The following is a 14,147-nucleotide window of genomic DNA, read 5'->3' as shown; positions in this document are numbered from 1 at the left end:
GTTATAGCATCTTTAGTCCAAAAAAATCAAGTTTACAGTATTTATGTTTTCAACAGCTTTCAAATGTACAGTATTATGTTAAAATACACCATATGGAATATGTTGTGTTTCATTGATTTTAACCATCTTGACCTGGTGGTGAAATATGGACTTGGCAGGAAAAGGGTCAATATTACTCTTGAAGAGAGGGACAAAAACTCTGACTGCTACAATGAAAAGCATTATGGTAATAAAAGTTGTTTTATTGTTTTGTTAACAAATACTGAGAACATAAGAATGGAAGGCACATGTTTATAAAAGTGTCTTATCAAAAGTCTAACCACACATTTGAGCTACAATCACTAGTATGAAAAACTTGAATATAAACAATTATCACAGACCATTTGCTCACTTTGTGGACAAGGTATACTAAAATGACAACATACCCTTCAAGCCATATCACAGTATACTACCAAACACTGATTATTATAATTATTATTATTATTATCCTTTGTTAATCCAATATAAAAATGGAAATGTATTGTGGTGTACACAGTCTAAAAACAAATATTCCACAATAGATATAAGAACTAGAGGACTCTGTCCAGTGTCCTGTATGGTCACTTGGTAGCATGATGTTGTGTGGTCAGTGAGGCCAAAACACACTGTTCATGAGAAACACAGCATGACATTGCATCATATCACCACAGTTACTCTAACAGCTCACTAATAAATATGATTCAAGTAAAACCAAGGATGATGTACAGTATGCTGGGGTGTTTTGCTCCTTTACTTGTGAAGAGATTGGACCTACTACAACCAACCAGATATGAACTGAAAATGCTCACGTTTCATTATATACTGCAGGTGTGTGTAAATTTAAATTTTTGCCACATGTTTGCAACTTCATATACATGTCATGATCAACATCATGAACAATATTCACCACAGATTTATTCTAATATTCACCACATATTAATCCTAAAGGTCATCTACAAGTACATAATTAGCTGAAATAAAAATAGTAAATTTCTCTGACTGCTGTGATTGTATCACCACTTTAAATAGCAAGTTTAATTGTCTTTTGTCAAGTCCTTCAAGCTGTATCTGCTGAACTGTGAAGCTCATTACATATGCAAATTATAATTTAGCTGACATGAAAATGTGAAATAACTTTCAATATTGTTTTAACCTGGTACCATCAATGTACATAGCATTTTTTACCAACTTTACCAACTTTTAACAACTTGTTTTCCGATATATATATATTATATCCCAAATTAGGAAAGTTCATTAAATATGCAAATTAGGAATTGGCTGAAGTAAAAATGCTTAATAATGACCTTCAATAATGTTAAATCATAGTATTCTGCCAAGTTTCGTCAACTTTTGGTCGAGTCAATTCAGATATATATCCCTAATAAGGAAAGTTCATTAAATATGCAAATTAGCAATTATCTTTCATGTCATCCCTTAATACCTTTCATGTCTGATATATCATGTTGTGATGATCATTTGTAAGAAATCTCATCAAATTGTGTGCAGTCATTCTCAATGTATGTCCGTTTTTTCTAAAACCATTAATTAAGCAAATGAGCAAAAAGTAAGCAAGCCACACCCACCAAAAACTAATCAGTTCTTGCCATTTGCAAACTGAATCTATATACGAGATTTGATTCTGATCTGACGAGCCGTTTTTGAGATATCGAGCACACAGACAGACACACAAACAGACAGACACACAAACAGACAGACATCGCTGCGACATTAGCTCACGTGTGTGAACATGTGAGCTAATAAAAATGAACATAGCACCTTGGTAGCATATCTTCTCTGACAGCTCAGAAGAATATTGATGAACCTGGAATGACATTTGGAAGTGAATAGAATGTTGTTGATGATGTGGACTGGTCATTCAAAATGATTGTCATCATTCTTTGCACTGTTAAAAGCACTGGTCTTTCTGGATTGGTGCTGGCATGTTCATCATCTTGTCCCAGGCACACGTCTCATGGCATTTTTCATCTTGACTTATATTGAAAAGTTGATGTTTATGGTTGTGTCAATGATGATCTCTGAAGTAAAATCTCAATTGCAATCTCATTGTGCATCTTCCTGGTTTGTGTTTGCATGGAAATTCACACTGCATGGTGTTTGTTAAAATCATGTACTCATTATGGCAAATTGTGTTTTATCATGGTAAAATTTAAAGCCCCACTAGCTGTATCTTTTAGAATTATTTTTATGATTTTATTTTCAAAACTAAAATAAGTTTGTGAGAATTTAGTAATTTAGGTGTGTGCATATACTTATTACTAACTGGGACTGAAAGTGCAATTTTGAACAAGATAAAGATTACACTGCGATTAAATGTTTGCCCAAACATTAAATCGCAGCCTGATGCGGAAAAGCAAAAACCGTGGATAGTGTGCATATCCGTACTGAAATCTTCACATAAACTGCACAGAGTGGTCCAATATAATGCATAGGGTTGAATGTTTTCAACTGTGACATTGTACATGTTATGTCGCCTTTGTGATATTTCAAAATTTTAAAAATGTTGGGAAATTACAATGAACATTAAAATTTGACTTGTCAAATGTTTAACAATGGAATTGTTTTCTAATGCAGTAAAAGCCCATATTCCTTGAGACGGTAAAATTCTGAGAATAGCAGAAGAGAATTAAGAATTAAGAAGATATTTTGAGGTCAACAAATTTCAAGAATTATGGCTAGTGGGGCTTTAATGGTGAAAGTGATTTTATTTGTCAATATACTGTACATTGTTTTCCATTGGTCCTATTCACTGATATCTATCAGCAAAAAGAATGATGCAATTTATTGTGGCTTGACATCTGACTCTGAATATCGCACTCAACTCTCTCCATAGAATCATTTAGTTTCCTAAACTAAAAACTTTGGTAGCTGATATGTACACAGAGTTCCCTTTTAATTTATTTGATTTGTACATGCGGATGTAATGGTTTCACTCTGATGTTTCTTGATAGACCAAGTCTGATTGGTGCACTTGGTGTTTTTAAAGTGACTCCACCAAGACGGTTCGATGAACTATTCCCTAGATTAAAAGATAACAGAAAATATCAGTCAGACCAATCCAATTGTATAATACTGAGGTTGCAATCAACTTCCACCCCTCAAAAAATTGAGTATATTCAAACACTTGTCTCATTCCTTTGCTATCTTCAGGCTGCTGCTTTTTATCTTTTATATTAATGGTTTACAGATGAATTGAAATCATTAATCTTTAGGCCCCTGATATGGGTTTGTGGACTAAGGTTGTACAGCAAAAGGGCACAAGAGTGCAATGGACTATACACTGTAACACTGATTCCTGCTTTGAAAACCCATATCAGGGTCATAAAGGTTTTATTACATATTGTACACATTATGGAATGATAAATATGTAGTTTATATAATATTTAGCACACTTTTGGAGATAAAAATGCATGCGACATCATAAAATCATCGCCATTTATGTCAATTTTTCACAAAAGCGATGGCTGCTTCCCGTCATGGATTGAGAAATGCAAGTGATTGCCTTTGTTTGAATGCAATGCGTTTGACTACAACTTTTGAGTCTCATGCACTGTTGTTTACGGTAAAACTTTCTAAGTACAAAAGTAGATCTGGATTTGATACGTTCGTCCAAATATGGGCCTGATCTTGGGCATGATCTATAATATGCACGGATGTGAGGGCGCTTCTTCCCATAGCTTTACACAGGCACATAAATCTAGGTATATGATAACGAAGCTTATTGAACAATGAATGATTGCCTTCTAAAAAGGCTTCACGGATGTGTTACGCATGGACACTCATATTAATTTGGAAAAATGTTACACTATTCTATTAAACATAGGGCCAAAGTTCCTGAAGCTACTATAGACATGGATACAGAATTAAGTATTTCCTGACTGTATGAAATTATCTCACTAAGGTCATCCTAGGGACCTGTAAACCAAATATTAAAGCTGTCTGACCAGCGGTTTTGAAAAAACAAGCGACTCAACAGTTGACAGAGCTCTGCTGTGTTATGTAGAGAACAACTTTTTGTGACACATGTATTGATGAAGAAGGTGGATATCTTTGACAACTCATTTCAGGATGGCCCGACCAAAAATGGCAAAATTAGCTGCAAAAATACAAAATTGATGATTTCATTATAATTTCAGTATATTACATTAAGATAACCCCTAGAAACCTGTATACCAAATATCAAAGCTATCAGATGAGTAACTTTTGAGAAACAAATATTTTGACCAAAAATGGCAAAAATAGACCAAAAATACAAAAATTGAAGATTTCATCCAATTTCAATATATCACACTAAGATAACCCCTAGGAACCTGTTTACCAAATATCAAAGGCATCAGACGAGTAGTTTTTGAGAAATACATTTTTTGGCCAAAAAAAGGCAAAAATTGTACCAAAAATACAAAATTGCAGATTTTGTCATGTATTCAATATGTCATATTTAGTTCATCTGTAGAAACCTGTATACTAAATATTACTAAATATCAAAGCTGTCAGACGAGCGGTTTTGATTAAATAAAGTTTTGACCAAAAATGCCAAAAAAATTCCGTAAAAATATAGATTTGTATATTTTATCACACTTTGAACAAATCTAAATTGGGTTATCCCTAGGGACCTGTATACCAAATTATCAAAGCTGTCTGACCAGCGGTTATGAAGAAGAAGATTTTTTACCAAAAACGCCTTTTTTGGCACTTATTTGCATATCTCCAACAATATCAAAAAATTAAAAAAATTTTTTTCTCAAAATCATGTTTTCCATCTACACAACAAATATCAAATCAGTAAGTACTGCAGTTCTCAAGATATTTGAGTGGACGGACGCCTCACAAACGGACATACATACATACATACATACATGACATTGACATACATACATACATACAGACTGACGCCGGACGGATACCCATCCCAATAGCTACTATAGACTATAGTCTATAGTAGCTAAAAAAGAGAAGAATATCATTCACCTTGATTATAAATTTGATGAATATTTTAATTCAACATACAAGACATTGAAAAACATTGTTGATTTGCTTGCTTCTAATTTGAGTTTTAGGGATCATGAAGATGCTACCCTTGACAATGTAATCACTAGTTTTAAGTAAATTAATGCACCTAAATGTTTGGTGCAGTAACTTTCAATGACAGTGTTTTTTACTAATGCAGTAAGCAGGTAAGTGTTACTGGGGTTCCCCAGTCATTTTAACAGGGGTTCCCCGTGGTATACCAATAGAATCAATTGGGGACAGTAGCAACATTATTGGGGTTCCTAAATCATTTACCAATAATAACAATATTCCCCAACCTTAACAAACCACTGAATGAACCTCACATTATTAACCTGTTCACCCCAATTCCCTGTAAACAGGTCCACACTCATCATTGATAACAATGGGTTTGGGCTAAACCATGGTGGTGAAAGGGTTATATCAGTTTCGGTAGTACTAACCTGAAGCACACCAAGCTGGTTTTCTGATTGCTGGGTAATCATTGGAATTGGATAGCTCTGTGTTCTCCCTGGAAGCTGATCTAGATGTTGGTGCTGTCAAATTTACATTAGGTCTTATTTTACTACCAGCACGCTTTGGAGTTAATTTTCCAGGCTTGTTTACTGGAGTCACTTAAAAAAAACAGACAAATAAAGCGGCTATAATGAATACTGATACCATTGCAGCAAAAGCTTACAGTTGTGGTATTGCTAATAGAAGTGGCTATCAGAAAATCCTTTCAATGGCTACTCCCGCACTGCCTGTGTCAAAGATGTACCTGTCAAGGTTGTGAAACCACACAAACTGCCACACTGCCTGTGTCAAAGATGTACCTGTCAAGGTTGTGAACCACACAGACACTTAATTATGTGTGAACAGTGCTTGGGAGCTTTTGCGTGTGACGGACATACATCCGCACATACATACAGAAGATGCCACAGACTCACCATGTAAGCTCTTTTTGGTATTTATATACATACCAAATATGAGCTAAATACCAATTTTGTTACCATTGTAAATACTTAAAAGCTTGGTAAAATGGTAAAATTATTTCATGGGAAAAAGTAAGACAAATGGGAGTTCCAAATTCATCTGTGCTGCGATGGTTTGGAATTATTAATGCCATACCAAAAGACTGGAAACGTAAAGTAGATAAGCAGATGATTGACAGTTTTAGAGTTCCTGAACAAGAGATTTTATTTAAGATTGGCATAGTGTGTACAGAGATAAAATGTTGTAATACAAGAAATGTGTCCAAGTGGATAAATGATTGTAATTTCATTACCCCAAAATCTGAGTTCTTTTTTACTAGAGTGTTTAATGAGTTTATTGAAGATTGGGATTGTTGACGTATCAGTTACCTTATAAAGTGACAATTGATAATAAAATACTGCATAATATACTTCCAACCAATGTAACGTTATCAAAAATGACACCACCAAGAGTTGACTCTGAGAAATGTACCTTTTGTGAGGATCAGAGTGAAACACTGGTTCATTTGTTTCATGAATGTGTATTTGTGGTGGAATTTTGGGAGGGAATTTATAGGGTATGGGGAAATAGAATTGGATTTCAGAGTCACCCAACTGTTACACAAATTATTCTTGGAGATGGAAGATTTTCTTTATTTTTAAACTTTGTAATCCTTGCTGCTAAATACTACATTTATAGATCAAAATATCAAAAACAAAAACCAAGTTTGGGTGTTTTCAAAAAATATCTGCAAAATATTCAAAACTTGGAATTTCATATTGCTAACAAAAAGAATAAGTTGAACTCTCATCTTAAGAAATGGGGACAGTTTCTAAGATTATAAGTTTTCTTTTTCTCTTTCTTTCTGTCTCTTGTGTGTGTCAATTTGATATTCCTTTTATTTACAAGCACAAGACCTGTATTATTATTATTATTATTATTATAATCTGTATTACTACATGAAAATTATAAGATATGTAAAATACATTCATGTAACAATTGGAAAACAACTTTTTTGTAAACCTCAAGTAACCCAATAAAATGTTAAATACAAAAAAAAATACTTAAAAGCTCAATTACAATGCCTAATTTTGAAATCTGTTTTGATTACAGCTACTTTTTGTCAATCTTGTTCAAAAAGTTAGACAAGAAATGATCGCTCAGGGGGATGCATTCACTGTCAATCAAATGGTTGTGCAAAGTACAGCATAAATCTCCAGATGTGTAATTAATCATAATCCATGTTGATTACGTAAACACAGATTACAGCCCAAGCATGGGACTATGTGCCCATATGTGCTATGTGCAATTTGCTGCATGATAAAAAACGAACACCAAGGGTTGGTGACCATTTGCTTGCCATAAAGATGGCGAATGGTGTCCTGCCTCAAGGGTATATAGTCCCCTGTTTGAGCTATAATTTTTTTTATTTCATGCCTCTCTTCCATAGTTTTCACTCCAGACTTTGGGGTTTACATACAATTGACAATTATATGCTTTATTTCCATGTTAGACAAAATTTTGAAGATAAAACAGTATGAATTTCATTATCAAATGGTGCATTGATATACTTAAATCACTGTGAAGTGGTTTCTCATGTATTCTCATGTAAAACATGTAAAATTATTGAAAATAGTTCTGATTCGTTTTCAGACAGATAATGATCATGCACCCCGCAACGTCATCAACAAGTTACCATTGAATCCTATCAAGCACGCAATGCTTGATATTGGAGGCATGTAATAAATCCAACAATGCTGAACTCCTTTCAGAATGACTCACTTCTGCTCAGCAGTCGACCATAGTAGTGGCTGCATGTTGTCTATTCTATGGCCGAAAGACCAATAAATTAGTTGAATCCTTCCAAGGGCAACCTTACGTAAGCCAACTGCAACTATCTTTGAATATTGCTGCCTAGTCTCGCGGCTGCCACAGCATACACCAGGTTCAACTTTCTATGAACCAGTGTTTCATGTTTTATCGATTGCCACAACATAATCCATCCTGGTTTCCAAGAATGCTCTTTTTTATTATAACATCATGTTTAATAAGACCGTATCACCATTTTACATTCTGCTGTAACCTTACCCATGAAGTCAGTAGCCTAAGCATAAGTTTCACCTCCTTGCCCGCAGTGTGCAACCACTGGAACTCAACAATATCGTCCATTTCATCAGTGGAAACGCCGACGTCCGAAAGAAGCACAACCCTTACTTTGTAGCTATACTAATTCTTTTTCCAGGTAATGTTATGATGGCTCATCCCAGGCCCGCTGGACGATTCCCACCTGTGATCGCCTTCAATTCGCCTACAGGAACCAAGGCATGATCGATCGTGACCGGAGGAACGAAACTGACCGCACTGTTCATCCCATCCACAGCACAGTCATGACTGATCCACAGAATCTCCGAACATTCCAAGGCAAGATTCTCAAACAGCAGTGTCTTACAACATTACATTCGAGTCCGTTTGCGGTTAAATTTGAAATACTGCTGGGACTGAAGCCTAAACGCACTGTTGGGTTAACGTCTTCATGAGGTGCCAACAGTGTACCCTGTTGGCCTTCGACAACTCGGTATTGTACACAATGAATTCTGAGCGCAATGGACATGACGGTAAAAACTACTGTACTTTTTTGTAATTTCATCCATTATGTTAGCTTATGGTATTAGGATTTCCTGCAAGAGTGGGATCTTGTCTAAGCTGATACCGACTGCAACATGATGTCAACATCGATTTGCATTCATTATTCACTGCCACTCCCGGACCTTGGGATCGGGAACGATGGGTTTAAGGACATCTTTGGTAAATACTGTCAAGGAGACAGAACTGAGAGACAAAAGTTTTATTACTATGAAAACAAGAAAGCAACAGAGGTATGTAAGAGTGCCTTCAAGAGCATACTCCAAGATCCGAAACCGAGTCGGACTTACAAGTCTGAGTACTGGGACTTACATATACCAAGCAAAACTGCATACTAGTACTCTGACTTGTATACGTCAAGTACACTACTTTCTCAGACATGTACATGCTGAGTAACACTGACTTATAGAAAAGCAATGATTATAAAGCTCAAGAAAATCCTCGATCTTGTGATAAAAATGTGCACACAGTGTATGCAGAACTTCCAGTCAGCTCGGAAGGGTTGTTAACTCAATCTGTCTGAAAATCTCACACAACACACTCAAGTCATCGTTTGGTGTAGCTATCATTCAGCAAATTATGAGTTTGTCTTTTCTTTTCATAAACACAGGCTTTTCTTTCATTATCAGATCAGATCTTCATTTGATCTTATATACTCTTTTAATAAGCTATTTCGATTTGTCAATGTTAATAGATGACCGGAATTTGGAACGTTTCATTATTGTGAATCATTAAAACGCAGACACCATTTTTGAATGACCTCATCTATGACATCATCCCATTCATTACAGAGCATTTATTCTAATGAGGCTGGGCCGAGGCCATGATAGACTTGCCCAAACTTTGTACCCATATTTGTCTTGATAAGATTATTAAACTAAAAATTTTTTGAAATAAAATGAGCAGAGTGTGCTCATCTATGGTATGAGGTAATTGACCACTTGAAATATTGAACGACCTGACCTTACCTATGATGTCATGGCATTGATTTCAATAATGGAATGATTTCGTGATTGTGCGATATCTATATCTAACTGGTTGGGCTTGCCTCAAGTTTATAGGCTTTACATGTCAATGTAATGTAATATGTAATATAATATTTATTTCCTTATAGAAGGCCATAGGCCCTTAGATACATCAAAGTAAGTACAATACTCGCCATGCTTGGTTGCAAAAACAGACAAGCAAAAAGTTATTTATGCACTCAAGAGTTTTTCTCTTTTGTGAAAAGCAAAGTAAACGAATCTACTGAGTTGATTTAACAAATATTCCTGTTTTGAATTCATGAGAATGTAAAACTTACATCTAACAGGCGGGTCAAAAAAAAATTTTGGAATAAACCTTTTTCTCAGCTCATTGTATACTGGACATTCTAAACACAAATGTACTCATCTTCCACCTGGCCAGAATTACATACAAGGAAAGTTCTCTCAGATCCCGGTGGTTTTGCTCTATCCCATTTACATTTTTCTATGCGGAGGGAATGGCTTGACAGTCTAAAGCAACACATAGCAACTCTGAATATCTTTCCTTTTATCACATGCAAATAGTCTTCAAAGTTGACAGTACACTTAAAATTACAAAATGTATCTAATTTACTCAATGAGCCAACGCCAGCCATTAAAGATTGCATATTAACATCTCAACTTCTTTGTTTGAAAATACACATAAAAACATTTACATTTTGAACTCCTTGGTTGATCCAGACATAAGCAAAACCAAGTTTACAGAGCATTTGTTTCACTTCTAAGGCCCAACATGAAACATTTTTTTCAGATCTATCATACTGAGTTTTATAACAAACCCCAAAATACAATTTCATGTTTAAAAGCTTAAACCAGTATTTAATAATCTTAATCTGACTTCATCTACCTGTTTCTGCTTTAATGGCACTATTTGGAGTATTTCTATTTAAACATGAAATAAAACGCAAAAAACTACTTTGTACTCGTTCAATATCCATGCCCTTTTATGTTTATCCAGATACCATTTATCACTTTTTTTCAATTTCCCACCCCTACTGAAAACAACAATTTTCGTTTGTGTTTAGTTAACTTTCAATTGCTATTTTTTGCAATAATGTGACAGTTTATTTAAAAGTCTCTGTAATCCTATCATAGTGCAACTCATTAGAACCAAATCGTCTGCAAAAAGGAGTAAAATCAGATTTCTACCAGAAATGTAAACTCCAGAAGAGTATTCAGTTTTCAACTCTGACTCCATATCATTAATAAAGAAACAAAATAGAAAAGGCAATATGATAGAGCCTTGCTGCAAACCACAACTACAACTAAACAAGTCATTGACAATGACATAGTCCCCACTTGTAATAGGAGTATTAGTCATGATGGGGCAGGGAAATATGGTCATTAAGAAGTATCACTGGAGTGTATAAGTTGAGATCTATGGGCACATAGGTCTATGTCGTTATTCCCAATTTGAAACACATGAGGCATGTCTAAGTTACGGTTCTAAATCGGGAAAAAAGATCAGACCTGCAGCTGTATTGGCCAGCCAAGAAATACATATGCACATAATAAATGAGGTACAAGATGTGACATCTTAAGGTCTAATATCCTATCAAAATTGAAGCGTATAGAACTTGTGGTTACTGAGTTATGCATATATATGTAAAATCAAGGTCAAAGGTCATCGAGGTCACGTGACATTTTGAAAAAAAATTGTATTGCTAATTAATCCCTATATGCCAAAAATCAGACCTCTAGCTCTATTTGCTTGCCCAGAATTAGATATGTGCACAATTAATGAGGTAAAGAGTGTGTTGTCATAAGGTCTCCCATCCTACTAAATATAAAGGAGATAGCAATTGTGGTTACTTATTTATTGACATAAACGTATATTTTATGTAAAAGGTCATCGAGGTCACATGACATTTGGTCAAAAAATTTCTATCCTATAGTTATCCCTATATACCAAAAATCAGACATCCAGCTCTATTGGCTTGCTCAGAATAAGATATGTGCATAATTCATGAGGTACAGTATGTGGCGTCATAAGGACTTGTGGTTACTGAGTTATGGACAAATATGTTTATTTTAGGTCAAAGGTCATTGAGGTCACGTGACATTTTGTGAAAAAAATACCGCAATTATACGGTGTCGCTCAACTTTGATCAGAATTGGTACATACCAAAGATCAACAATAAGTGTTATTTCTATCTGTTCAGTGCAGGAAAACTATACGTTGATGTTATGACAGTTTCTGCACAGTACAACCAGAAAAACAACAAGAAATATTTAAACCAGAAAATTAAGAGTAACAAAAGTAAATAAGGTCTGAAACTTTAGGTACTGAAGGTCAACTTTAGCAACATGCATAGCAGAGAATCTTTCAACCATGGATGTACAAAAGTAGACATCCATGGTTTCAGCAGATCTGTTAATATGTCACAGTTCATAAACAATGACAGGAAATGACCAATTAGCTGTTTCAGTTACTGCTACCACTCCAAAACATAATAGGTACCCTGCATACAAATAGGTTAAAGGTCAAAATCCTCTTATTCAGATGTGTGGGCTAATTCAGTTCACTGCCACCACTCCTGCACATTTGCAGGATTTCCCTTTTTCTTACCTCATTTGCACATTTTTGACACTGACGTGTTCATTTGAACAAATTCACATCTCAACCCCTACATCTACCTGTACACAAAATACTCAGACGGTAGCTTTGGTGGTATGGGAGCCTTTGTGTGTGACGGACATACATCAGCACATACATACCCACAAATATACAGACATACAGACGCCACCAACTCATCATATAAGCTCTTTTTGGTATTAACATATAAAACCAAATATGAGCTAAATGTGTATAATTAATGAGGTACAATATGTGGCTTCATAAAGTGTCCCATCATACCATACATGAAGGGTGTAGCACTCGTGGTTACTGAGTAATGGACAAATATGTATATTTCAGGTCAAAGGTCACCAAGGTCACGTGACATTTTGTCAAAATATCTGAGATATCTGCATGAACTGATGGACGAACGGATGGATGAATGGACAGACATGACCCAATCTATAAGCCCCCTGGACTTCATCCGTGGGGACTAAAAACTGTGTCACTGCATCCTTTTTGCAATATGAATACGATGAGAAACTATTTTTCTTGGCCTTATACGTGGGAGTCTATGGAGAACTGCCTTATACATGGGAGTCTATGGAGGTGTAAACTAAAAAGTCCTCTAACACGGCCAAATTTGATTGAATTGTGAAACAAATCGACTTGCATCTGTATGGGGTAGGGTACTATCCTCGTGCAAAGTTTGAAAGAAATTGACCAGGGCTGAGATACCTGCATGAACGGACGCACGCACGGACGCACGCATGCACACGCGGACGCATGCACGGACATGACCAAATCTATAAGTCCCCTCGGACGGTGTCCGTGGGGATTTTTTTCAGCTTCGTCTTAACGAACGGAAAAAGTTGCCTTCAAAGCCAATTTTATATAACTTATAAAATAATAAATAGTGTTGAATCCTGTCAAAGGCTTTTTCAAAATCTATAAATGCGCAATACAGTCTACCCTTGGGTTGCGTCAAATACTGATTTAAAAATGTACTCAGAATGAAAATACTATCAATAGTACTTCTTTCCTTTTGGAAAGCAAACTGTACATCAGCAAGCTTGTGATATCTAGCAAGCCAGGTCTCCAGCCTTTTACATAGAATAGGACAATAAATTTTTCGAAAAACTGGCAGAAGATTAATTCCACGATAATTAGCTGGATCATCTTTATCACCTTTCTTATGAATAGGTGAAATCATTCCTTTTACCCAATCATCAGGAAAGGTTCCAGATGATAAAAGCGAATTAAACAAAACACATAAAATGCGACGAAACACCTGCGGTGCATATTTATAGAATTCCCCACCAATACCATCAACACTAGGTGCCTTGTTGTTTTTTAGTCTATTTATACTTTCTTACACTTCAGTGATTGTTATGGGTTTCTCAAGTATTGACACATCAATATCAGCATTTTCATTATTATCATAGTTGATTTTTCAAATTGAAGTTTTGCAGCATCATGGAAATCAGCAAAATCACTATCATCAGTAAAAACAGGATTGAACAGATCTGAAAAATAGTCAAACCAGGTGTCACGATGAATATTTGCAGAAGGCCCGGGTAAAAAGTCTTCAAAGAGACTCCAGAAAGAACGGGAGTCTTTGGCATCAGCGTCAGCTAGGAAATAGTAAATTTGACGCTGATTAAAGATTTGTTTTTTATCCTTGATAAGCTTGAGGTAGATTTTTTTCAGCTTCTGGTACTCATTTAAGTTTTCCTGTGTACAGGCATTTCTAAAATTGTTTAATGAACGCTGAACTTCCCGTTCAGATCTAAAACAATCCTGATCAAACCAACTTCTCTCCCGTCTCACCTTCTTTATCTCCTTCACTTTTGGGAAATTAGAAGAAACTATGTTTAAAATGTCACTCAAGCAAGAAATAGCTACATCATTACCGGTATCTTTCT

General features: G+C 35.5%; 1 protein-coding gene across 2 annotated transcripts in view; it reads right to left on the bottom strand.

Moving 5' to 3' along the window:
- Positions 1-221: 221 nt before the first annotated feature.
- The window catches only part of LOC139144770 (RAD51-associated protein 1-like), a 46,351-nt gene continuing 32,425 nt past the window's right edge, over positions 222-14,147 (bottom strand). For both annotated transcript variants that reach the window (XM_070716727.1, XM_070715909.1), the window contains exons 7-8: positions 5,487-5,657; positions 222-3,055 (exon numbers count right to left, since the gene is read on the bottom strand). In XM_070716727.1, the coding sequence (XP_070572828.1) occupies positions 2,934-3,055; positions 5,487-5,657 (293 nt within the window). In that variant the 3' untranslated portion in view covers positions 222-2,933. The remainder of the gene's footprint in view (positions 3,056-5,486; positions 5,658-14,147) is intronic.

The sequence above is a fragment of the Ptychodera flava genome, chromosome 1, assembly GCF_041260155.1.
Source record: "Ptychodera flava strain L36383 chromosome 1, AS_Pfla_20210202, whole genome shotgun sequence".
Lineage (NCBI taxonomy): Eukaryota > Metazoa > Hemichordata > Enteropneusta > Ptychoderidae > Ptychodera > Ptychodera flava.
Note: the sequence above shows the minus strand (reverse complement) of the source record. Positions and strands in the feature narration are given on the sequence as shown.